This window comes from Mixophyes fleayi, chromosome 6 (assembly GCF_038048845.1).
Source record: "Mixophyes fleayi isolate aMixFle1 chromosome 6, aMixFle1.hap1, whole genome shotgun sequence".
Lineage (NCBI taxonomy): Eukaryota > Metazoa > Chordata > Amphibia > Anura > Limnodynastidae > Mixophyes > Mixophyes fleayi.
In genome coordinates, this window is record NC_134407.1 from 33,278,101 (window position 1) to 33,304,669 (window position 26,569).

The 26,569-nt window shown below is 40.4% G+C and overlaps 3 protein-coding genes across 3 annotated transcripts in view; 1 reads left to right on the forward strand and 2 right to left on the reverse strand.

Annotated features, from left to right (window-relative positions):
- The window catches only part of PDCD11 (programmed cell death 11), a 31,063-nt gene extending 24,497 nt beyond the window's left edge, over nucleotides 1-6,566 (reverse strand). The window contains exons 1-9 of the mRNA XM_075216216.1: nucleotides 6,429-6,566; nucleotides 4,945-5,056; nucleotides 4,259-4,387; nucleotides 2,909-3,076; nucleotides 2,570-2,731; nucleotides 2,164-2,287; nucleotides 1,451-1,632; nucleotides 1,253-1,360; nucleotides 493-699 (exon numbers count right to left, since the gene is read on the reverse strand). Coding sequence (XP_075072317.1) covers nucleotides 493-699; nucleotides 1,253-1,360; nucleotides 1,451-1,632; nucleotides 2,164-2,287; nucleotides 2,570-2,731; nucleotides 2,909-3,076; nucleotides 4,259-4,387; nucleotides 4,945-5,037 — 1,173 coding nt within the window. The 5' untranslated portion in view covers nucleotides 5,038-5,056; nucleotides 6,429-6,566. The remainder of the gene's footprint in view (nucleotides 1-492; nucleotides 700-1,252; nucleotides 1,361-1,450; nucleotides 1,633-2,163; nucleotides 2,288-2,569; nucleotides 2,732-2,908; nucleotides 3,077-4,258; nucleotides 4,388-4,944; nucleotides 5,057-6,428) is intronic.
- An 82-nt stretch (nucleotides 6,567-6,648) lies between these two features.
- On the forward strand, nucleotides 6,649-12,121 carry ATP5MK (ATP synthase membrane subunit k). Its single transcript, XM_075216220.1, has 4 exons — nucleotides 6,649-6,802; nucleotides 9,370-9,466; nucleotides 9,545-9,636; nucleotides 11,899-12,121. Exons 2-3 carry the CDS (start codon nucleotides 9,380-9,382, stop codon nucleotides 9,632-9,634), a joined length of 177 nt encoding a protein of 58 aa, XP_075072321.1. The 5' UTR covers nucleotides 6,649-6,802; nucleotides 9,370-9,379; the 3' UTR covers nucleotides 9,635-9,636; nucleotides 11,899-12,121.
- TAF5 (TATA-box binding protein associated factor 5) lies at nucleotides 11,978-26,251 on the reverse strand. Its single transcript, XM_075216217.1, has 11 exons — nucleotides 25,772-26,251; nucleotides 23,995-24,235; nucleotides 21,190-21,505; nucleotides 20,898-21,061; nucleotides 19,626-19,761; nucleotides 19,410-19,530; nucleotides 18,343-18,472; nucleotides 16,602-16,766; nucleotides 15,537-15,714; nucleotides 14,456-14,633; nucleotides 11,978-13,491 (listed from the first exon to the last, which is right to left on the reverse strand). The coding sequence occupies exons 1-11, from the start codon at nucleotides 26,223-26,225 to the stop codon at nucleotides 13,274-13,276; spliced, it is 2,301 nt and encodes a 766-aa protein (XP_075072318.1). The 5' UTR covers nucleotides 26,226-26,251; the 3' UTR covers nucleotides 11,978-13,273.
- Nucleotides 26,252-26,569: the final 318 nt, after the last annotated feature.

Sequence of the window (26,569 nt, forward strand, 5' to 3'; positions counted from 1 at the left end):
CTTCCTTGGGAGCGGATTATTCCAGATCGGGTGACGGCGTCCATCTTGAAAACAATAGCACTTCACAGCACCGGCTAAACAGGGTCATCACCAGTGCAGAAGTACTTCTGTAGCGAGGGGGGTTTCTTGCTAGTGAACCCTGAAAACGGAGGAGTGGGGTCAGATGAAGACGTGGCGCCACCTCCTCCTGCAAACAAGGAGTATTCCCGCATGGGAATGTTACAGCCAAAGTGTAATTGGAAGCCCCATAGAAAACCTGCCCAGCTCCTTGGGCACTTAAAAAGAACTGAAGATAGAGTGAAGTTGGGAGAGGGGAGGAGCTTCAATCTTTCAGTTAACTATTAAGTGCCCAGCTCCTGTGCTCTCACCTCAACCCAAGGTAGCAGTGTCCCCCTGATAGGATGAGTGAGAACGGATATTTACAAATGCTGGAGACACTGGTGTATAAGGCAATTTACTGTTGCATGCACAAGGGATTTATCATAAACTTACAAATGCAAAACCCAATGTATCTGCATCCAGCTGAAAGACTGCTCCCATTTTCCTAAACAACTTTTTCACTGTGCAGTTCTCATGCACAACGCTAATCCAGTCACTAGTTAGTTGCTTCACCGGGTTCCCCGGCTGCAGGAAAGACTTGCGCAGAGTCAGTCTTATGGTCTTGGAAGATCGATCAATCCACAGGATACAAGCTTTAACCTGAAAGAGACCAAGTCCAGAGGGACCGGTTAGAGAGACTGTTCAGCAATGCTCTGCAACCCGTAACAGTCACAATCTACAGTAAGAAACAGACTTCAGGGTTTTAAATTCAAGTTTCCAACAGGCCTTGAAGGATTGTCACCTCAGCTAAAAGAGAAAGTGTTTCAGCCCTTTATTCTAGCTCACCTATTGCAACATCCTTCTCAATGGTCATCCCAGCACCCAACTCTCCACATTTAACTGGAGGCAGAAAAATATACGTGTAAAAAAAAACCAAAAAAAAAAAAAAAAAAACTGTGAGCAAGTTTGAAGTGGGTGGACCTAGAGCCATAGGTAGCTAATCCGAGCAGTTATGCTTAAAACAAAAAATTGTTATCATTGGGTTTCAGTACACTTTCCTATTCACAGGTTTTCATATATGTCCTCAATGTGTTGTTTATTCAAGTGGTTTGTATCTATTTTTAGGCTTTATGAATCTTTTATACAATGCCATTTTAAAGTGTAAAAACACAACCCCAAACCAAATCATTCTAAACAGCTTTTGAAAACATACTTCTTGATCTTTCTTGTACAAGTTGCTTTTCTTAGGCTCAAAATGCAAGAAATCCACAACACCCTTATAGGAAGACAGGAAGGACAAGGCAATGTGGTCTGTGAAGATCTGTAACAAGAAGGAACAACAGTAAATTCCAGCGAGACTATCCATTAACCAGCGTCGGGTGTAGACCATGGGGTCTTCTGATTAATGTACCTTCTCAATCTCTGCTTTTACCACCAGGCCAGGCAGCAGGTTATTCAGAGTCCATTGCTGCTCCTCTGTGGCGACAGCCGCAGCCACATCTGACTGGGTGATCGACAGGCGCACGATTCGTCCATCAAGCTTTACCTCGTCAATAACGCAGTTTAAATACTGTCCTATACGCAGGGCAGCACCTGTGTACACAAAGTGAGACAAGGAGAATGACCAACACAGAGCTAAGGTCACCAGTTTGCAGGCTGCATGCACTTTGGTTTCTAGTGAATTTACAGGCTGTGTTTCTGATATAATATTGGTGCTACTAAGGTGTATAGGTGCTATTTAAAAAAAAATAAAAAAAATAAGGTGTACATCGGTTATTATTTTGTCTCAAAGCTATCAAAATAACAAGATATTAGGCACTTACTAGAAGGATAATCGATACATCCACCTTAAACGGAGAGCCCCCCCGACACCCATCTGGGCACAATCATCTCTCCAACCACCACCAACAAACCAAGGTGGTCTGCATCGTAAAGGTAAAGAGCGCCCACCCCTTCTCATTTTCCATCCAGACCTCTAAACAGACAACAGCATTTTGCACCACGGTATCCTGCACTACTTCCTGACACAAGGACCTGGAACTTCCACCGTTCTCAGCACCACATACCACATCTACACAACAAGCGCAGTCAGTTCTAAGCCCCATACTATTACTGTACACTCACCTTTGCTGGTTTGATTTAAATACACTTCCGCCTTTTGCCGAGGCAGGAAAGCCTTAGTCCCACCAACTCCTAGATCAATGAGATAGCCATGGTCTTCCACACTGGACACACAGCCAGACAGAAACTAGGAGAGAACACGATCAGTTAGAACATTCCACAGTACAAACAGAAGCACTCTATGGAACGACGCTACAAAACACCAGCCAGGTGATCAAACTCAGGCTACTTCCTGAAGACTGCAAGAGTTTGTACTCTATTTTCTTTTAACATTCAAACATTTATGGTTCATACCCCAATGTCTCGCAGTGTCCCCAAATGGTAGGAAAGAAAAATAAGCTTTATATCTAGATCACTGCCAGAAAGAGATCAAAAGGAAACATTTCCAGTATAAGCCACCAGTACGTACCATGCCTTCATGCAAAGAAGAAGGAGCAAGATCCACATTGACCAGTTTTGGGTTCAAAGACAATTTGATACTGTTGTAGCCGCCAGATGTAGTATCCAAACTGCTTACGGTACATCTTACTAACATCCCTGGTGAGTACAGACTAGACAGAGGTGACAAATCCTGCAATATAAACACACAAAATCCCATCAAGTGCATGCATCGACCAACATACATTGTGTACAAAGACTGTTCTCAAAAGTCAATCTCCATCTAAGTTTCCTTTTTTTTTGTTTCAATCAAATTAAACAGCGATGTTTTCCCAAAAAATAAACCCACAATGGAGGCACAGGCACTTACCTCCAGAGGTTCCTCTACTTCCACCTGCTCATTCAGCAAATTTGTGTAGGCCTCACAGATATTTGTTGCTTGGACATAGCCTATAAGTCCATGAAGCAGGCACACAACTAACTCAAAATCTTTAGCCTCTTTCACACAGCCCAGGAACAACATCCCAACACGGAGGTCCTGAAAGAACAAAAATTAAGTATAAGAGCTTGTGTGTTAGTACACAAGTGTATGATTTACAGTATACAGGTTATAAACCAGAGTACAAAGTGATGTACACAGGATTTTGCTTGCTGCAATGTTCCCCACATTTAAAAGATACAGAACACAGGTGTGTCATATATAAAAGGGAACAATGAATTGAAGAGAGTTGTCATCCACAGTTCTGATTTTTAGGAGACTGTCCCGAGTTCCAGTGGGTAACAGGTGAATGGCTCACCCGAATGGAGTGTGACTGCTACTAAATAGAGGTCAAGCTTGGCCAACCAGGGACATGGTCTCTGGAATCCTCGTTTTCTCCTCCGTAAAAGTGCTTACCACCTAAACACAGTTGAGAACCAATAGTCTTGAGGATGTTGTTTATAGGTTAAATCATAAGTAACTAGCAACACGAATGGGTCACAGTGCTAGCGCACATTGCTTCAGAAATGAAATGACTGCCTGCACACTGTACAAGTGATCAGTGCACTTTCAGTATTTTCATTAATCAAAGTACGGTATTACAACATAAATACAGAGCTCCCTTTATATTCTGCCCTACGCTTATCACAAGTTATAGCCTCTACAAAATTGCATTCAAATATTGTTTACAATATATTTCACCTTCTTTAGAACACTAACTTCCCTATGATCCCAGCTTTGACCTGTGCTCGAAGATAGTGGTATGAAGACAGAGCAATGCAAATGAAAGCAATGTGAAAAGAGAGGCAAGATGTAACACATCATTCCATGTATCATGAGAAGTCACTATGAAATAGACAGAACACCAGCTACTGCAATGATTAAAAACACAGGGAAGTAAAAGCATATGAGCAAAAAAGGAAATATAGACATCTTTAGGAGTGTGACAAGGATCAGTGCACCTATTGCATTCATTTTTCAAAACTGGGACAGAAAATGAAGAGGCCAGAGCTAGAACAACTAGCAGCCAATCAGATCATTAGAATGTTAACATTAACAAAGAGTGCATCAGTTTGGTAAAACTTGCCTACATATGAACATGCAGGAGTTTAAGTTGGAAGGGCTTGGCCAACACAGAGATCCGATGGGCGTTTCCTGACAAAAAAGCGTGGTGTGAAATGCCCCACTAAATGGCGCAAAGTTCATACATCTGCTTATTACTGGGGACAAGAGCCCACTAACCTTATACTTCACTAAATTCACGGCATCCTCTTTTGGAACCGATCTCTTGTCCTGTTTAAGAGTCGTTGACTTGACATGAAATTCCTTCTTCTTTTTCTTCTTCAATTTCTCCTCCTCTTCATGATGCACCTAAATAAAACCAAAATAATATCATCATCATCATCATTTATTTATATAGCGCCAACGTAATAATATACTAGAAAAGGTATCCAAGTACAATACAAATAGCACAAATGTGCTGTAACCCCTAGAACCTAATTCATGAAGCTTTGCTCAGTCTAGGGCAGGGGTGGGCAAACCAGTCCTCAAGGGCCAACAACAGTTCATGTTTTTAGGATTTCTGTCTGTAGAAACAGCTGGGATAATTACTGATCCAGCCAAATAGATTAACTCAGCTGTGCATGATTAAAGAAATCCTAAAAACATGAACTGTTGATGGCCCTTGAGGACTGGTTTGCCCACCCCTGGTCTAGGGCAAATTAGACCAATAAAATCAATTGGCTGCTTTGCATTACTGAGCATTAGTGCTATTGCACCATGTTATTGATTATAATTTATGGATCGAATTATGAAATTCTTGCCAGCAATCCAGATATGTAGCAAAAACTAATAGTTTGAGACTTTAAAGAATAAAGGTGCAAACATTTAAAATTAAAGTTGTATAGAATGTGTCACGTATGACATACAGAAAAGAGGTTGTCATCTTCCCGAGGTCTCTTCTTGGGTGCAGTTTCATCTGACTTTTTCTGGGAGCCTCCTCGAGGGAAACTCTCTTCCATGTTTTCTGTTATTGTGTATCTGTGTTGACAGAATGAGAAACCAATAAATAAAATATGTCCATTTTTAAGCCAACAACGCTGTAAATTAAACACCTGCTGATTTATTCTAACAGGGGTTGTCATGTCTCAGTCTGCTTATGAATTAAATTAGTTGTCCAGTTATTTTTTGTCTAATCAAATTCCTTAATAGATAATCAGATGATCTGCATAAAAAAAAACAACAATGTGAACATCCTGAACTAAGGCGGGTTCTCCTGATTTTTAGGAGAAGGGCTAAATGGATGGAGTGTGGATTCTGATAAATCAGGGCATGGCCTTCTGTAAAAGTGCCTACTACCTAAATAGAGTTGAGACCAAATAGACTTGAGAATGTTGCTTATCAATTAATTCATAAGGAGACAACGGCATGACTGAGCCGCGGTGCTTGTGCACAATGCTTCCGCACTTTAAAAGGCTGCCTCCACACTGTGAGAGATAAGTGCACTTTCATTCTCTTCACTAATAACAAAGCCAAGGGAGGAAACACATTGGCCTGTGCTTTAAGCTGGTGATATAAACATAGAACATTGTAAATAAAAGAAATACAACAAGAAACACAAAATGTAACATATCATGTCCATGAGAACAATGCAATATGAAATCCACAGAAAACCAGCTATTGCAAAGATTAGAAACACATTAATACAAAAGCATGAAAACAATCTGCACCCACATACATATCTTACTTGTCTCAATATCTCCCAACTAAACACCTTCGCTCTTCACAATATCTGCGTTTCTCATCCACAGTCAATGTCTGCTCCCAACTGCTGGTTACAGAACTTTTTTGGGAGCTGCACCCATTGGAGCTTACAGTCTAAATTTCCTCACACACACAGGGGGGGGGGGGGGGGGGGGGAGAGAGAGAGAGAGAAGAGAGAGAGAAGAGAGAGAGAGAGAGAGAAGAGAGAGAGAAGAGAGAGAGAGACACTAGGGTCAATTTTGATAGCAGCCAATGAACCTACCAGTATGTTTTTGGCGTGTGGGAGGAAACTGGAGCACCCGGAGGAAATCCACGCAAACACGGGGAAAACATACAAACTCCACACAGATAAGGTCTGCCAGGGCTCTCTAACAGATGCTGAACTACAAGTCTCAGCATGCACTGCCATCCATGCTATGTGAATGCCAGGACGTGTACCAATAACAGCTACAGTTAGATATAAATTATCACTCCTTCCGTGTGTGTCTTACATATATACACCATACATGTCTTATTATATCATATAATAAGACATGTATGGTGTATATATGTAAGACACACACGGAAGGAGTGATGGACAGCAGTATATACATGATGACCCTATACCTCCCATGAGATCACCGACCACACAGGGTCTATATTTACTTACCGCCTGTACGATCCACTCCACAGCGAGCAATCTGCCCCCTTACTACTCCTTATTACTTCTTATCCCACTAGGAAACATGCAGCGTGAGAACCCACGTGTGGGTGCCCTAAGAGCCACCCGGAAGCACAAGGGACGTAGGGTTCACACGTTACAGGAACTTCCTACTCCTGGCAATGGGGGAAGCGTCGCAGGAGTCACCTTCCCAGTCTCAGAGACAGGGCAAGCGTGTCAGCCAATGGCGTGAGAGAACACTCTGACGGGCAGTCACGGCAGCCAATGGTAGCAGACAATGTCTTGAAAGCGAGAGACCGGCCACAGCGAGCGCAGTAGACAGTGGTGAAGGGCACAGATCACAACGCTGCTGATACAGACAGGTGAGTGACCGGCACTAGGCCGCACTGGGCACTAAGCATCTAGTAGGGTGATGGTTATGTGTATCTATCTATCTATCTATCTATCTATATATGTAATGTGCAATATTTGTTTGTTGGTAACACGATTATCTCGGAGGCCTGGGCATCAAATGTCCCCATCATTCCATTATACACGTACTCAGCTCCAAATCCCTGTCTTCCTAACAGGAAAGGGGTAATACTTATTTGCTAATCAAGTCACATTTGTAAATACTCATGTATTTGTTGCATATTGAATTATGAGAATCTTGCTATTCTTACTTTCTGTATTTTAGAACTTAAATTGTACGAAATAGGAGTATTTAAATTGCAAAAAGCACGTTATCAAATTATATTAACCTTAATATACATTCATAGGCAAAACAAGGGGGGGGTGGGGGTTCCTAGTGCATTGAAATCCCCCTCCAAGCCTGGGGCACTGTATAATTGAGGTGTCTGGACCCTGCTCCCACTTCACACAGCTCTGCTTGAAAAGGGAGACCTGCCTGCACCTAACAGTAGTGCACACAGCATTGCCCATGTATATTATGGGGATAGGAAGAGTTTGAGAGCAGCCAAGCACTGTCTAAAATTATAGCCATGCCCCCATGCATGCTGGTCACGCCCATTGGCGGTGTGGTGTGGAAACTCCCCTCTACAAATCCTGCGGTTGCCCCTGACATTCTAGTGCAGTGATTGCTAACCTGTGACACTCCAGGTGTTTGTGAAACTACAAGTCCCAGCATGCTTTGCCAGTAGATAACTAGCTGATAGCTGGCAAAGCATGCTGGGGCTTGTAGTTTCACAACACCTGGAGTGTCACAGGTTGGCCATCACTGCTCTAGTGTTTCAGATTTGCCACAAAGCAGTTTCACTGGCTCATCAGCCAAGTGTCCCTGGAAAAGTGGGCATATATGGGAACAAGGTGACCAGTCGATCTCCCTTTGCTGGCACTTAGAATAGCTGGATGTAGGAAAGATATTACTTATGGGATAATGTTCTCCATACTGTAAAATATATGGATATTAAACATCACCAAGTAGCTATGTGACCATATATAGTTATGAAGGTGTAAGACAAGTATTTTTTTTTGTTTATTTTTAATAAGTCACATAAATTTGATGACTTATTTGTAACTGATTTTTTTTTTTTTTGTATTATACCTTATACAATGTGTTCCCAATGACACTGTGAACACTGAAGTTATGCCCTCAGAACTTGCCATTTATACAAAGATTATCTACAGGTGCTTATACATATATTAACATCACTTGTGTGTTATATGTAGGAATAAATAGCTGTAGTGTTACAGGGTGGATAATGAAAGATATAATACCCTTAATCATACAGAAGGTTGATAGCTCCCTCTCCTCCTCCCCAACCATGCCCTTCTACTACACCTGGTGCAAGACAGCAGACAAACCTCTTCCTGGAGCCCTATATCGGCCATTGGTAGGAGGTACTGCGACCAGCTACATTCCAGCATTTCACATCGTTACTTTGAGAAGTGTAGCCCTCCATCCAAGCAAAACCCTTAACTTCCTATGTGTTCCACTTTTGGGTGATTGTGCCACATTGGAGGAAAAACTAACATTGCCTTATTTCTTCTCTGTACTTCCACTGTGCAACAAAAATAAATACAAATTTGGGCTCCCATCCAGACGTGAGAACAGTGCACATAGAGAAGGATTCCATGTGTCAGATAACATTGGTTTTTAAGCTCGGTGAAGGCCCTAATCTGTGATAGAATGATTGTCAGGACATATTTTGCCTATTCATCTGTAGTACTTAAATTTATAGTTAATGTACCATACAATTTACAATACCCTATAATCAATTTGTTTTTAGTCCATATTTTCTTCTCCACTTTAACCTGTGAGCCTAATGAATTTATTACCCAATGTATTAACCTTTTTTATATGCAGTCAGATAACATCAACATAGATATAACGGATGGACCAGCGACAGATCAGCAATAAATTGTAAACTTCTATATGTATGCAAACATCATGCAGGTTCTGCTGTACTGGGAATATTAACCAAACCAAAGAGGAACATTACTCAAGGTGTATAAAGGAATGCAACAGATTTATTGTAAAAACTGCAAACATCTATAATACTAAACATTGTTCTAGCAAGAGTGTCACTGGTCTGAATATATATTACAGGTTTCTATATGGGGCCTGTCTGTTACTGCATTGAGTGGATGGTGCTGAATGAAAATACATTTTGAATAGTTCACTATATATTTTAATGTACGTCATAGGAGACTTTTAATTCTTAGATTGTCGCATTGTCTGTCTCTATACAGCTGTTTTGTGGACTGAGTTAATATTCATGAGTCCAGCTGATCGATTCAGTAGTAATAACATGCATTCTGCTGGAAAGTGGTTTAGCCCAAAGAATGGTTACCAGCATTACATATTCACAGTGGTTGTATTTGAGCACTTTTTCTGGATGGCCCAAGCGGCTAAATCACCCATTTGAATGAAGATGTGGGAGCTCCATTTGGTTTTTTGATTTGAATCTGATTTTTATTTGTTTTCAAGGTGATAAGCCATGGGAGGACACGATTCAGGCGCACAGCACCACTTTACCGGTATCCAGAAGTACTTCAATTCTTACACCATGATAGGCAGGAGGAATGTAAGTTTAAAAAAAACAAAACACTAAATTCCATATATGCCTCTCCCAACATGTAACGCTCGGTACTTTATTTTGTAGTGTGTGCTGGCTACCTATGGGACGATAGCAGCGATTATCCTTTTCTTTAAGCTGAAACCTAAGAAACAAGCTGCAGTAACAGAAAAATAATGGTAAATATCCATTTTACAGTCTAGAAACTTGTTCTACTTTTTTACATTTAAAACTTTAAATCAAGGGAACAAAACTGAAAAAGTGGATAAATAGGTGCTGTTCTGCAAAACGACAGCATCACACAATGTGATGTGATGTAGTTTAACAGAACAGGTATCAAGAGGACGTGATTAAATCTACCACTGAGGCCTGGTTGTCCCTTGGAAAAAAGAAAATAGATGTTATTATGTATGAAAGATTTATAACTGGATATTGTGAATTGTATGCCATCTATTATTTGATAAATGTGGACATATCCTTTATATTCTATAGACTGCTGTGAGCTTTTCTTTCCCCCCCCTTCCTTTTATATTAACGGTCTACAATATTTGGTCAGATAGTTTCTAGTAGACTGTATTACCTGATGAAAAATAACTTTGCTTGCTTCAGCAATGGGCCCACTATGCCCCATCAATGAGCAGTTAATGAGTGAAGTTCACAGCATGACATTTTTTGCTTTATACCGTCCCCCCCTTTGGACTGTACCTGCCCCTTGTAAAAGCAAAAATATGTTCAAGTCAGGTAATGTTACATATTCTGATTATACAGTATAACTAATATTGTACAAAAGTATGTAGATCAAAACCCCAAAAACATTGTTGGGTCTGTTAGTGTTTTGTTTTTTAAAAGGACATTTGCTCAGTTCCCCAGCATGGAGCAATAGTAATTTACAGCGTAGTTGCTTTGATTAGGCCAAATAACTGAGACCTCTTGCTCTTATCTATACTTCTAAGGAGTTTTTGCGTCTTTTGTGACTACTGTAACTATCATACAAAAGTTATTGGCATTAGATACTGTATTAAAAGAATTCACACTGTTTCTCTAAAGTTTGTTATACACAGTATATAAATGCTGGGGCCATATTCAATTACGCGCCTCCAGAATGGAGTCAAAAGCACTCCACATTACTGCAACATTACAGATTTTCGTTCGCTCCAAATCCACAATGTTGTGGTACTGCTTTAACATAAGCAATGTGCAACCATGATGTTCATCCGCTAATTGAATATGCCTCCAGTTTCATATTTTTGCGGAAATGTACTAATTGTTTTTGTGGTGAAAAGGTATACTGAAACTAAAATACTAGTTGCAATATACAAAAGTTACAACTTTTGTGATCATCTAAGTATTTGATTTTGCTGTGCAGTTGAATGCAAGTTACTATTATGAGCAATTAGAGAGAAGCCACATTTAGTGTCCTTCAATGACATTACAATGGAAGCCCTTTAAAAGACAGTTTAGCTGTCTTTTTAAAGGACAACATAGGTTTTTCACCCACGTCTTGTGCCAGTCATATGATAAACTGTTAGGTCAGATATTGCACTAGTGTGTATGCCAGTGGTTCCCAAATTTTAGCAGTTTGCGGCACCCTTAAAGTCTCCATAATTTTTCAAGGCACAAATAATTACTGAGCAGTCCTGTTTTAGAAGTAGTTGGGTCAAAAAAAAAAATGTAAAGTATTTAGGTCAGGACAGAAATACTTTAGTATGCAAAAATGCTCCCTCTACATCCAGACACGCTGTCCCCGCTCCTCTGCCCCCTGTCACGCTCCCTCTCTCGGGAAAGCCAGAAAAAAAAACATCCTCCTCTCTCACGCAGCTTGTCACTATAGTAACAAGCTGCGTGAGAGAGGGAGAATGCTGGGTCCTGGCACCACACGGATTGGTGTTTGTTTTAGGGGGGGGGGGGGTTCCCCCTGGGAGCCGCGGTGCACACTTTGGGAACCGCTGGTGTATGCTCCCATTATCATGTTTTCTTGTACCTAAGCACATCGTATTATTTGATTTTATAAACTGACTAAAAATATCTATCAACGATGTCAGGCATATTCTGAAGTGTGTACACACAAGATCAGCAGTGTAGTCAGATCTCTATAGACTGTGCAGAGTCACAATCTGTTCAGCAGATAGTTGACTGATGAGGATCACAGAGCTGGAGGTAAACTACAGCTGTGTACGCATTAATGGGCATGCATACTCCATCAGGACTTTCAGCCCTTGGTAAAATCATTAGATGTCATTGGGTGACATTTTCTGTAGTGTGTACACAGCTTAATGGTCCATTTTCCTGTCTTTCCATACTATGAAATGATTAACATCTGAATCCAAAGCTAGAGCACTAACAGACATAAGATACCTGTCAGAAACAGAAGTGTTTGGTGAATTACACACTAAATAACTGTTTGTTTCAGCAATTCTCACTTATAAATTTGTCATTAACAGGATCCTGAATGTCAAGACTGAAGTCCAAGTTGCAGGCCCATCCGGTGCTGGACACTCTTATTTACCATTAGAAACAACGTTCTTGTATTTGTTTTCTTTATTTACAAAATATCAAGATAAAAAAATCTGTACAAAAAGTGGCAGCTACATCTGCTGCTCAACTGTTCATGTTACAACACACATTGTTGGAGGTATATGATTAAATAAATGTCATATTTCACAAGTAGGTTTTCTGCTTCTTATCTGTGAAAGGCTAACAACTGTTATTGCTCCAGCATCCATTTCAACCAGCTTAGGCTTATTCCAGTTAGAGGTAGTAAAAAAATTAAATGCTTATTGGGACATTGATGTAGAACCATACTTGGTGGGAAACAATACAATAAATGTTGCTTGTAGTTGTATTAGAAAACAGTCACTTAAATGATGACTCAAGTCAAGGTCTCTGCTCTATGTATTGGAATAGATAAGTGGTTGTGGTAATCTGAGTTTAAAGATGAAATAATTATCAATGGAGGTTACATATAATGAAAAACTCATAGTTTAAATACCTGAGCATTTTGATTCACATGAAAAACGTGTGATAACTGGCCAGAAGGTTGTTTACATACTAGCAGTCCAGCATTCATATTTGGAGTCTAGAACAACAATCTGGGGACATAATCCACAATCGATAGAGTAGTATTTGGGGGAGGAAGGGGGGGGGCTGGTTTAGGATGTATGCATGTAGACCAGTACCTATTCTGTTAAAGTGGCTATCCTACCCCCTCAAAATTCTGATTGCCATCTCAGATTTGCAAAAAAAAAAAAAAAAAGTGTAAAAGGACCCATGTATGTTGTCGAGGCTGTTGGTTCAAAAGCAGCTTCCAACAGATCATATCCTGCCCTGATCACATTCAGGTGGTTAAATGCAGAAATCAGGATTTCAAGAACAAGGTAGTGCAACACCCCTTTAAGTTTAGTCACTGATTAGAATGATGCTGTTTCTGTCTACGTAGACAAATACTTAACACTGCTGCAGTGTAGTACATTACACCTATATATACCTTCTGAAATCTGATGGACAAATGCTGAAGCAGCAGTCATCAAATAGACACAGCGTTATATAAACACAAGCACTCAGTGCTTAAACTATAACTGTCAAATGATCACAGCACCAGTTCCACGTGTGTGTGTTTGATCCCTGTTGCTTTCCAAGTGAAGGCAGTCTGGAACAAACAAGGCAGTGCAGAGAATGCAAGAGAATCTTGCTCAAAAATGACATCTGTGTCCCGTTTGGTAACGTTGTTGCATAACAAGGCCTTTGCCCTTAGGTGGACTTTTGCGGGTTAAAACGACGGAAGATGATCTTTTTGCATTAAATATAAAGTGCATCTGTTCACTGCGGGCTATATGCTCCAGCAGCCAGGAGTAGGTTTCTTCGTGTGAAGTGAAGATGGACAACAGGAGTAGATTTTGTCAAATAAGTGCCCAGCAGCAACTCTTGGGAATGTTCATGTAAGTTTATATGCCCTGTAGCACTTGTGAAATCATCTGTTTCTAAGTCTTCAAAAGCCTTTATTGCATCCCATAAGCAAACTGTATTATCCATTGAACCTAAGGAGAAAAGGTGGGGAAGATTAGGAATTTAATTTCATCAACAAGAATTAATTTTGAGTAACATCAGTTATAAACAGAGCACTGCTATTTTCTAACGTATTCATTTTTAAATTATTGAAGTTACATTTTAAGTGGCATTAACACTTAATCCAGCAGCCCCACAACTGTGGCTGCTCAATGCCAGGGACCCAACCACTGAAAGAACTCGCCCTGCCGGCATAATAGATTGTGGTTCTCAGGTTGAGAACTTGGAACAGATGAAAATAAAACCAGTCAGTCTCAAACAGGCACTGTTATGTCCATTCTGTGTCAAATGGACAGTGCAGACTGAATCCTCCCTCAGTGTTGTCATGTTAAGAAAGCAAAATATTGTAGAATTGGAAGGGGGGGGGGGGGGGGGGGTTCTTACCAGTGGTGGTCCCTAGTAGAGAACTCAAGTTATGGGGCAAATACTGTACTTGGTAGTGGAGATCCCCTTACAAGGCTAGATTTCAAGTTTAGGTGGAACTGTTTATTGAATGCAGATTAATTTACGTGGGTATCTACAGATCCCCCTCCTCAACATTGAGCAGGGTCCGACAATATGCTTCTGCCAGCCGCAGGTTGACAAAGGATAACATGCTGCCTGTTTGATAAAGCAGTGACAAACACAAATAATCTCACTCCTCGTGAGACAGCGTATTGTACATCAACTTGATGCTGACAGATGGAAATAGCATCTGCAGGTCATGACAGCCTTCTGGGTGGAATGCTGGACCCCAGCTAAGTCATATTCTGCATTCATTTTGACCTTCTAGAACTCCAACCAACATTGTTTACAGATTTGAGTGGAGTTACCTTTTAAATATTTTGTTCACTTGGAGAGATAAATATATTCAGAAATAGAATATTTTTTCCCCCATCTCTTGCTACAACTGCCTTCATTGTGTATTCAAAATGTTGTTCTACTCCATAAACATACCTGATGCTAAAATCTCTCCATCACGGCTAAATTTAAGTGCATAGACTGTGTTTGTGTGACCCTTCAACTCGCCAACCATCAAACCATGACCAATGTCCCAAAGCAAGACTCTGCCATCTGTGCCTCCACTGGCAAGGAACTTTCCATTGGGAGTAAATGCCATTGAGTGAATTGGTCCCTGCACAGGAAGACAAAATACGTTAGTGAAGATGTGAAGATTAAACTCTGAAATACTAAAGCATTCTGTAAGAGGAAGGGAGTCAATATTTATACATACAACACTCCCAGGTATTTAAGGTGTAAATACTATCAGATCCCATAACCTGCACTTCCTATTTTCTCTGGTTTGCTTAATTTTAATTTGAGCCCAGTCCTTCCAAATGCCATTAATCCCCACCTTTAACAAGCGGCGAGAAGACTTTGATAGAGGAATTACACTAGGGTGCGAGTGCACAGTCCACATAGATGACCACTTCAACGACAGACATGTTCACTGGAGGAAAACCCCTGCTCGGATCAACACACTAATGTAATGAAGAAGTGTGCCAATGAGACACAAAACACTGCCAACTGATTTGTTCAGTTTGGAGGTAAAAAGGTGGCACAAATTAGCACCAGACTGTGTTCAGTGTTATCAATAGGATCCCTGTGTGGTTCACCACATCCAGACTGCTGGAGAGATTGTGCGATTAGCCAATATTTAGCATGTGTGGCTGCGTTATTCTCTACATTACAGTGCACTCATACTAGTGCTCTGTAAAGTAGGGAAGACAGAAGGGTGAAGACTGACCTCTGACAGGCCCATGCTCAGAAGAGGTTCTGCTCTATTAAGAGCAAGGGGCCCGAGAGGCGAGAACAGCATGGCCCGGCCCCTACACAAATTTTGCTATGGGGCTAGATGAAAGAATGTTCTGCCTCTGGGTGAAGGGATCATCTGCTGTATCTACCTGGGAAAAATAATGTGTGGACTATGTAAGGATATTACCAGCAGTGGCAATCATTGTTATAAGGCAAAAAGTGTGTGTGTGAAGAGTATGGCACAGAAGACGAAGCATTATTTGAAGATTTATCCAATGTTTACCTTGTGTCCAGTGAAGATCCTTACACAGTTCCCATTTAGAACATCCCATACTCTGACTGTTCTGTCCGTTGAGGCTGTGGCTATGTAGTTAGAGTTTGGGTGGAAACGAGTACTTATAACATCTGCCAGATGGCCAGCAAATATACGTAAAGGCTGATAATGGTCAGTAGCCCATAAGCTGGAAAAGATGCGAGGAGTATTTATTAATCTTGTGTAGATTAAAAGCTACAAAACACAGGTTTACTTGCATAGCATTTAGTTACTTATTATGCAATTGCCCCCTACTGGAAGACAGTAACAGTGCATTCAGTGGATTATTTTGGAATAGTGACAGAGGCATTAAGTTCCTAGTGAATTGATGGGCTGTTTTCTTCTTCAATATTGTCAGCCCACAAAACGGCTGCTTCCACTGGCTGCAGGTGTGTAAATGGCTATGCTTTTTGACATCTCTTACCAAATTCAATAGTATGTGACATTACGGATTATAATTTTCAATATCACATAGTGCAATTAATGTTCTATATGTTTGGTGCTAGGAGATCTGAGGGAAGTAAATCCTCATAATACACCATTGAGAACTATACCGCAACAATTGTAGTGTAGTGAAATCTTACTAAATTACATTCGCATACAAGTACACATCTTCTGTATCATCTACCTGCACATTCAGTATGTTGAACAAATAGTTAGTAAACGTATTTGGTTAGATAGGAATCCAAAACACAAACTGGTGTCTGATTAAATCAAGAAACACATTAGATCTCCCATAGGCCTACTGATTCTAGTCTCACTATCCTCTTGAAAGCTGCAGGCAGAGATGACTGACCTATTGCTGGCAATCACAGGGTAAAGAAAAACATTAGCAAATTAAACATTCTTATATTCTACAAATGTTAATACAGAATACTAAACACACTTAAGTTTAGTTACATAATTAAAATGTTATCCTGAATACGTTTTAAACACAATAAGTGGCAATAGATTGGCTGAGGCAGATATTAATGGTAAGGGACAGTGAATACATTAATATTTAGGAGGGTTAATAATAAAATGTTTTCTTTTTACCGAGCAACTCTGTCATGTCCTCCAGAAACAAAGTAGTAACCGTACGGAGAGAACTGTGCATCCCAGACCGGGTAGTTGTGCCCTTTGTATGCCACTAAGCAGGTGAACGTCTGAAGGCTCCATAGCCGGATGGTGCCATCTTCTGAACTGGACAGTAAGTAATTCCTAGGACAGACATCAATTCTACATTTATTTAACAGTACAGTCTGTGCTCTACAAGTTGTTGTTTTTTTTTTTTTTCTAATTCTGTAGTGTGGAATAAAGTTTGCAGTCATTTTGGAAGGTCATTGAGAGAACAGTTATTGCGTAAATAAACCCTTTTTATTAAATGATTCATTTTCTCTCTGTAGATATGCAGTGGATGCTTCAAACAAGAGTTTCAGTAACCTGGGGAATAAGTGTTTATTAACTCTAATCTGGATTTTTTCATGCTGAGTAAATCAATGGTAAAACCAAACACAAACATTTGTTCAAAGCTTAATACTTGGTAACAAATTAGGAACTTTAAAAAGAAAAAAAAATAATTACTGGTTTGCAGTCTTCTATAAAAAGATTTACAGAACATCCTAAGTAAAAGCCTTGCTATGTATTCAACATGCATACAGGTAAGAGACTAATCAGCTATAAAAGCACATCCCGCTGAGTCAGATGCTTTAGGCTTTATTTAAACTAGCTGTTTGTGTGTGCTGAAGTTCCTGTGACATTGAGCTCATGTACTGTAAGCTGGCAGCCTGATGTCACAGAATGCTTCTCAAGGGCACTGAGCATGCTCCTGCCAGTACATGTACTATACACATGCTCATTCATACTAAAGAACATTAATGTCTGCCTAGAAGACTTCATGCAGACATGTAAAAAGATGACTATTGAACAAGCTACAGCTGTAACACACATTAAGGGGCATAATCAATTCTCGGTGGGTTCTGCCGCGGTAAAACTTACCGGTATTACGGTAATAGTAAGCCGGATTTCAGCTCGCAGCTCCCTGAGCCGCAAGCTGAAATCCAGTGAGAAAAGTACCGTAATACCAGTATTTACGCACACTATTAACGTAATGACGGTAATAGTGCGTGCAGCGCGTTAATTTTGGCTATAACGCCAACAATTGAATATGCCCCTAAATGTTACATGTACTTTATACCTGGTGCTAGATTTACTAAGCTGCGGGTTTGAAAAAGTGGGGATGTTGCCTATAGCAACCAATCAGATTCTAGCTGTCATTTTGTAGAAAGCACTAAATAAATGAAAGCTAGAATCTGATTGGTTGCTATAGGCAACATCCCCACTTTTTCAAACCCGCAGCTTAGTAAATCTAGCCCCTGGTCTCTTCAGATACAGGCTTAATGTTTTGTTGCAAATGACCACTGACAGGTTTGTAAGAGATTTTGGCCTTTGGCCAGTGGGTGAACTGTTCTATTAGACTATCGCTAATGAGCATTAGTGTTATTATATGCAGATAATATTATACAGAATAGCTCGTGGCCATCTATACAGAGATAGTTTATAGAACACACCCTATATTTAAGCAGTGTGTTCTGCCTACAACCAATATCTATGAGAATGCAGCCTGTCCATTCACTACGAATCAGCGACATTACCAAGACAATTTATAACTGGTTCTTAGGTTGTATTCTCGTGATTATTAGCTCCACCTACAACATGGCTGCCTCCACTGCGTGCAGACCACATGTACATTTTAATAGTAGAATTTATCTTCAGTTCAAATGATTATTTACTTTACCTGTCCGGACTGAAGCTGGTTGCATATACAGGACCACTGTGTCCATATAACACCTTCATCTCGCTGGCAGTTTTCTCATCCATAATTCGTTCCAAGACATCATCTGATTCTTTATCAATCACACTGAGATCTGATGAGAAGGCAGAACCATCATGAGCAGATATGAACATGAATTTGCCATACGCACCGCTACTGTAGAAATTACATTGTTAAAAGTCTAACAAATTTAGCAGAGTACAACATGGATGAATGTTGGATGAGATGCAATCAGGTTCTCCTTTCTGAAGTAACACTATGTAAAGGATTTAATCTTCTATTGTTTTATATAAGTACATTCTCTCAAGTATAATGTCACAGGCAAATATTCTGCAACAATTTTGTAAAAAAAAAAAAAAAGAAAAATTTAGTTGTAAAATACAAACACACATTTGTTAAACGATACTGGGAGATGGACAGCGATAACAACAGCAATTTACCTCTTACTACTGTAGTCAACCACTGCAGACAGCATTTTGGTTTAGCAAGTAAAAGGCTACCGAGATATACAGCTCTATTGAAATCAATGGTATCTGACCATTATCTGGTACATAAAGCGTATTCATTTCTGTTAATCGTTGATCTGTAGCTAATTTTTTTTCTTTTGAAACTGACTTGTGAACAATATTCAGCAATTTGAGTCGGCAGAGAAATCTTTCCTGACGACAAACTCAATTTTTCAAATTGAAAAACTGCAGCTGAAATATTGACCATACGCCATTACCCTTAGAGTTCCTCACTGACACAAAGATACAGATTTACTTTAATAAGAATATTCAATCCACTTAATGCTCGCTATTCTGTTCTAATGAGCATCATCCAGAGAGGAAAGAGGACAAGTAGGTCCTGAGCTGCTTTTAAACATTGTAAATGGTGACATTCTTTCCTTATTTAATCATTGCAGGATTTCTCATTATAAATATCTTAGAGTCCTCAAAATAAAAATTTTAATGACTGAACTTCTTCAACTATCCATCTACCTATGTGAGTTTCCATTCTTATTTCTATTAGAAAACAAAAACACGTATTACCAGTTGTGCTTTTAACACTACGAAGTTTTTTAGGTGTCAGGCTCCATACACGCACAGTGGAATCGGCAAATCCTCCTCCAATCATGCTGGAATCGTCTGTGACATCCACTGCGGTCAGGCCCTGCACAGAACCACAGACATAAGTCACATGAGATCCATTTACATGAAACAGCTGCAATAAATTCATTAAGACTAGATGGGGTTAGTGTTGTATACCTGATAAGCATTAAGGAATGTGTAGAAACAGATTGATGGCAATGTTTCAGGGCAAAGCCGAATGCGCTTTGCGGCTTCCTTCATAATCATTATTTTATCAAGTTTGTCAGAATCCTTCAGCTCTGGGAGAGGAATCCTAGCAATATAAAAGCAGTTTAAGTCAAAATAAAACTTTGGGGAATAAATGGTCATTTCTGCTTTGCCCGAGGTTCTGGCAGTCATTCAAAAATAAAATTACAAGTTAGTTGTGATATCAGACATAGAAGCAAATAGTAAATTTGTTAGTTACTGTATCCAATATTTGAAAGGGACAACTTTATTATTAATGAAATATGCCCCATGTCCTCTGGGGACCCCTCCTCCCTTTACCTGAATTTGAGTGCTTCCATACTGCTCTATTGCAGCACTATAGACAGACTATAGTCCTCTAGAGGCAAAAGAATCAACACGAGACAGCTTCAGGTAATAGGGTAAGTGGACCACTCCCTAGTTATTGTATACGGTGGACATATTTAGCTAGCAACAGGACCAATAGAAGTGCTCTTTTAAAAGCACTAACAAAAACTTTGGAAAAATACACAAATTTTCATTATATTTTTTTATGTGCAATTCTAGTATTAGGAAAGTTAAAGATAACTAGTCAACAGGTTCTACGGCCAATTTTTTTTTTTTATAACAATAATGCCTTGTACAAAAACAAAAAAAAAATAACACTCTTCACTCAGAAAGGAAAGTGTGCCTAATGTGCTCTGTAATCTATCAGCCAGCATCTCCATATCTCACAGCCGGAGAGCTGATAACTAACCCAGGAGAGAGCATGGCGACAGCTAGTCGAGCTTCCAAGTCCTATCAGCTGAGAGTATGCTGAATTATGTGCTCTTAAAGGCAAATAGGAGTACGGAGGAAACCTGCAAGGCATTATCATTTTGTGTGAGACAAACGTACTGACAAAGATACAAACTCCATTGGGTTATAAAAAGAACAAACAAAAAAACCTTAGGTAAACTTAGTGACTCCAACTTATACAATGTACCTTAAAACAAAAAGTGACAAAACTACAACTTTAAATACATTCTAACAGGTGAACATTTATACGTATTTATGAAAACAACTTATTTGTATCTTTATTACCACTTTATAGAACACCATTATTTCTACGGGAGCTGTCCATGATCTCATCACAAAGTCCATATTTCACCACAAAACTTTGAAAGCAAGTCAACAATGCCCAGTTTCCTCAATCCCGTAACACTTTGTATAGCACTCACGTACCTATTCTGTGGTGGCGCATTGGGATCTTGTTTCTTGCTTTTCGATCCAATACTATCCTTTTTTGGCTTCTTTTTCTTTGGCTTGCCTTCCTCATTTTCTCCTTCTTCATCCTCATCATCCAAAGGTACCTCAATCTCCGGCTCTTTCAGAAGACCAAAAAACACCTAAAAATAATGTTCAAGATTTAGAACATTTCACAAAGTTCACAAATACCCAACAACAAATTCACCTTTCACAAATACTTATATTTATCACCCCTTATGTGCATCTCCCTCTTTACAGTAGTACAAACCTTGACTTTGTTTGCCTCTCGCTTGGCTTCTCCAGAAAGACTTCCCACCATAGCATCGATCTGTTGCTTGCTGCGTGGCATGCCATCAAATATGTCAATATACAAGTGTTCCTGCACTATGCTCCAAATCTGATTGTTCTGCCTCTCCTGCAGATGGCGTTTCAGCAGCTGGTAAGAGTCACGGGATATTCTCAATACAAACTTGCTGGTCCGAAAGTCCAGCATGGTCTCGTTTCCTTTCATATGCTCTTTCTTTGTGAGGCTGGCTAAAATACGGAGATCATCTTCATAATAACATTCCTGGTCTCCATGAAATCTTTTAGAAATACAGAAGGATACAAACATATTAGCTATGCTTCACTTCACCCGAGTGCAATAAGATAAATTAAACAATAAAAGCACTTATTTTAAACACTCAAATGAAAAAGTGCTGATTATTAACATTGATTTTGCAATTTCAGCCTCATCTAATAAAGCACTGCTATCATTCATGTCTCACCAAGTGGGTGGTGGGTGTTCCTTACACTTTTGAGAACAATTAAATAATCTGTTAATAGTTTGAAATAGATCCGTGATATGTTACCTTGTGTTCACCAGATAGTGAATGCAGCAGCAATGGACCTCCAAATAGAGATCTATCAATCACCATGAGAAGCACTTTTCATGCCAGACAGTCTTGGAACCCACCTATCCTACTTTTAATCCTTCTGGCAGAACCTTCTGCTCCACTGTCCCCAGGGTTGATATCTCTACCTGGGAAAATTGAGCTTCTCTGCATCTTCTAACAAAAATTTCCTCATTAGACAGGTTTTTTTTTTTCGTATTCTGTAGTTATTGTTTTGGTTTTTCTTTCCCTTTGTGTCAGATTATCCACCAGTTTGTCCAGCCCTGGACTAAGAACTATGTCCTCCAAAGGGAATCATGCAAAGCCTGTCCTTCAAATTTATATGAGTGATCCAGTAACTCAACCATGGAGCCAAACATGATGTGGTTCTCAGATGATCATGCTGCCATCCTTAATGACTAAAGATCAGCCACAGAGAAAGCATGGTGCTGAACAAATCACAAAAAGCAATTCTGCTATCCCTATTTATATGGAGTCTTGTTATTCACACCTTACAGCAGCATTAGTTATGAACGTAGAGATCTGGCTACACATACCATTGTTACACTAGGGGGTATATTTACTAAACTGTGGTTTTGAAAGAGTGAAGATGTTACCAATCAGATTCTAGCTGTAATTTTATAGAATTTACTAAATAACTAACTAAAGACCAAGGCCTCATGGAACATTCCAATGTTTTCTCAGCTGGATCCTTAAAACCAGAAGTTTTCCTATGACACAGCAATGTATTTAGATAAATGGGCAACCAGTGTTTTAACACTAGGTGGTAAATGTATCAAGCTGAGAGTTTTCCGGCGGGTTTGAAAATTGGAGATGTTGCCTATAGCAACCAATCAGATTCTAGCTTTCATTTTGTAGAATGTACTAAATAAATGATAGCTAGAATCTGATTTGTTTTTCAAACCCGCCAGAAAACTCTCAGCTTGATACATTTACCCCTAGGTGGTAAATGTATCAAGCTGCTGGTTTGAAAAAGTGGAGATGTTGCCTGTAGCAACCAGATTCTGTCATTTTGTAGAAGGTACTAAATAAATGACAGCTAGAATCTGATTGGTTGCTATAGGCAACATCTCCACTTTTTCAAACCCACAGCTTGATACATTTACCCCTAGGTGTTCCTTTCCAGGTTTTGGAATCTTGTTCATTAAAAAGAAAAAAAAAATGATGCAGACCAACATCTTTGAAGAGCTGTCTATTGCTCTTCAATAATTTCCAGCGTTGCCTTGTGGACTGAAAATAGCTTAGGCTTTCAGATATATCCAAAACACTATAAACATCTTATCTTTATGTTGTTTCTTTAGCTCTGCAATGCATAGTAATTTTTAGTGCCTTGAAGATCTAATTCCTAAAGGTTAGAGAGGCATTTATTTTCCTTTGCTGGTAGACAGGGGGAAGAGTGTCTCTAACACCAGGTCCTGTCCACACAGGAACCGCCACTTTCATTTTCCTTCGCTTTTTTGGGTCCCAGAAGGCCACACTAGGGAGCCTATCGCAATGCTTCTGGTGGCAGAAAATAAATCAACAGACCCTGTTTGGCAAAAAAGTTATTTAGAATAAAATTTTCAGATGAATTCTTTCTGCTTGACCGTGGACGAGTGGTGTCATCTTGTTTGCATTATCGATACGATGCAAACAAAATGCTGTATTAAAAGTAACTCTTCATTATGCTATGTATTGAATTCAAGCAACATTTATTTCCATCCTGTAATTTTAAAACAGTGAAAATATTCTAAAACCATGGCCGTGTTTAAAGCAGACCGGTTATTATAAGGTCCTCTAGCACAATTTTTTTGCTCTAGTATTTACGTTGTGCCTCCTAGCATGCAGAAGAGTAATTTATTCAGTAGGCTATGCTTTTCCCCCCAGGCAGGCTGCCTTCAAGTTGCTTAGCAGTAGAGCGGTGTAGCATATAATAAGTCAGCCCTGGAGCTAGCACTTTAATCTGACAACCCAGGAGAAGTCAAAACACACTGGATATATTGCTCTCTCCCAGGTAAATGAGAGTGTATTCCTAAGATTCAGTGTATATCATTATATCAATAAATGACTGAAGTTGACTTAAGCCAAGTGCTGCTTGACCAAGTTCAGTTATATGTTGAGTAAAGTTATAATTTTACATCCACTGCAAATTCTGATGACTTTTTTGTAGAGAGTACAAATACCACAGTAACTTTACTCACTTATCAAAGAAAGATTTTGCTTCATTCTCATGCTGATTGTACACCAGCTCCAGATACATGTGTACAAACAATGGGTAGAATAACTGGGAAAGCTCAGCACGATGACAATCCAGCACAGACTCGATAAATCGCTTCAGGCCACTGTAATAGTCCTGATAAAGAGCTGGATCTCCTTGCTGGGTGTAAGCAGACAGAACAGCACTGACATCTGGCTGGTCCTGTGGGCCGCTAATCAATGGAGCTAAAAGTCAAAACAAAAAAAATACAGGTTCAAAAAAAGTTAACTAGAAATGAACATTACCTGCCAAATCACTTTGAAGCACTGGCACATATTAATCTTTATATGGACCACACAAGATAGGCGATCTTATACATTATTAGAATTTTACTATATTAATGTGCTTACTTTAAAACATAAGCATATTTCTTTATGCCCCCCACAACAAAGATGTACAGCCTTTCATAGCAATGTTACAGTCTGCACTCAATACATTTTATGAAGGAAAATTATTGATAAGGACAGGTAAACAAGAGGCCAAAACATCAGATAGGATAGTGAAAAGCACCTGCATAATATATATTTTATGTAATACTATCAAAAATATAACACTTTCCTTTGTAACACTTAAACAGCCTCAATATTTAGTCAAGACAATTAAACACACTGCACTCATTTCTTGAGACAGTAAGTAGCAAAATTCACTACACATCAAATTAAGCAGCCCACTGAAACTCAAATGGGAATAAACTTATGATCTCAATTCTACATTCCATATTCTAAACAAATCCTCAGTAAGCTTGCAAATGCTATAATGCAAAAACTGGTCCATTGGACCATTTCAATAAACTGCTGATTTTATGAAAGATCTATTGAATCCTGATGAACAAGGCATTATGCTCTTACTTATAAACATTCATACATGCCCCCCTTATGATAGCCAATATATGACACATTTAACTTAGCAGTACAATAACCAGCACATTGGATGAGAACCAACAATCTATAAAGTAGGACAAAGCACTATTACAGAGATAGTCAGCAGGTGCATGTGTGCAGTTATAGGAGGAAAGTGAAAGTATTGCCTGGGATATGGGGCAGAGAGATGGATGCAGGGGTGGATGGAGATGTCTTGTCACCCTGAATAAGTGGCAGAGACTGGGGATGCATGCACAGGAGATGGATGGGGGAGATACATAGTCACCCTGGAGAAGGAGAAGAGAGATGGATGCAGACGCAGATGGATGGGGTAGATACACTGGCACCGTAATAAGGGGCAGAGAGATGGATGGGGGAGGTACACTGGCACCCTGGATAAGGAGCAGAGAGATGGATGCAGACAGATGGATGGGGGAGATACACTGGCACCCTGGATAAGGGGCAGAGAGATGGATGCAGAATCAGATGAATGGGGGAGAATCATGGTCACCCTGTATAAGAGGAAGAAAGATGCAGACACAGATGGATGTGGGAGATACACTGGCACCCTGGATAAGGGGGAGATGGATGCAGAATCAGATGAATGGGGGAGAATCATGGTCACCCTGTATAAGAGGAAGAAAGATGCAGACACAGATGGATGGGGGAGATATACTGGCACCCGGATAAGGAGCAGAGATGGATGCAGACACAGATGAATGGGGGAGAATCATGGTCACCCTGGATAAGGAGCAGAGAGATGGATGCAGACACAGATGGATGGGGGAGATATACTGGCACACTGCATAAGGGGCAGAGACATGGTCACCCCGAGCAGACTGCTGGGGTCCCTGCGCTCACCTCTCCCCGGGATCCCCGCATTACTGGCGCTGTTGGATGTGGCTCCGCTGGCCGCAGCCGTTGAGATCCCCGAGTTCCCCGCACTCACTCGGCTCAGGAGAGTCTGCTCTGCCCCGTCAGCCTCCCCGGAGGGCTCGGGGCTCAGGGAGTCCTCGGCGTTAAGCAGGCCGGTCTCCCGGCGCAGGATATCCGCGGACTCCTTCAAGTTGCTCTTCTTGAGGAACTGCAGCACGGCCAGCAGGGTCTGGCGGTCCGGCATCTCCGAGCTCGCCGCCTGGGACGTGACCGCGGCTGGGGCCACCTGGGGACTCGGAGGTTTGGGGGAGACCCCATTGCCATTCCCGAGCACCGTCTCTTCATTCTTGATGCTCCCCAAGTTTTCGCTCTTCACGTCCTCCAAGAGCTCGGGCTCCTTCTTCACCGAGTCACTCGCCTCATCTGGCACCGCCGCCATCTTGGAGCGGGAGTTTATTCTTTACGACGTCGCGTTTTACGGTACATGGGGCGGCGCTCTCGCGACTTCCGAGAGCTCCTTTACGACAGTCCTGGCAAAAGCCATTTGCGGCAGGTGATGATGCCGACGTCATTCGCGCTCCTCATTGGCTGCTTTCAAATTGACCCTCGCCCGTCTCTCTCTCTCTCTCTGGGGCATTTTTAGCAACAGCCGCATAAAATGAAAAATAGTTGGCAATCCTTATTGCATAAGAATTTAACTATTTCTCATATTTATTAAAACATTTCCACAAGAGCAGCAGTCACAAAAAAACTGCTGTTCCTGTGAAGTTAAAAACTTACCTT

Excerpts from the sequence above, each read along its gene's own strand:
- ATP5MK (XM_075216220.1), top strand. The coding sequence starts at position 9,380 with ATGGGAGGACACGATTCAGGCGCACAGCACCACTTTACCGGTATCCAG. Across the intron at positions 9,467-9,544 it reads CCATGATAGGCAGGAGGAAT|TGTGTGCTGGCTACCTATGG; the intron begins GTAAGTTTAAAA and ends TTTATTTTGTAG.
- TAF5 (XM_075216217.1), bottom strand. The coding sequence starts at position 26,225 with ATGGCGGCGGTGCCAGATGAGGCGAGTGACTCGGTGAAGAAGGAGCCC. Across the intron at positions 21,506-23,994 it reads GCAAAATCTTTCTTTGATAA|ATTTCATGGAGACCAGGAAT; the intron begins GTGAGTAAAGTT and ends TATTTCTAAAAG. Across the intron at positions 18,473-19,409 it reads TAGTGTTAAAAGCACAACTG|ATCTCAGTGTGATTGATAAA; the intron begins GTAATACGTGTT and ends CCTTCTCATCAG.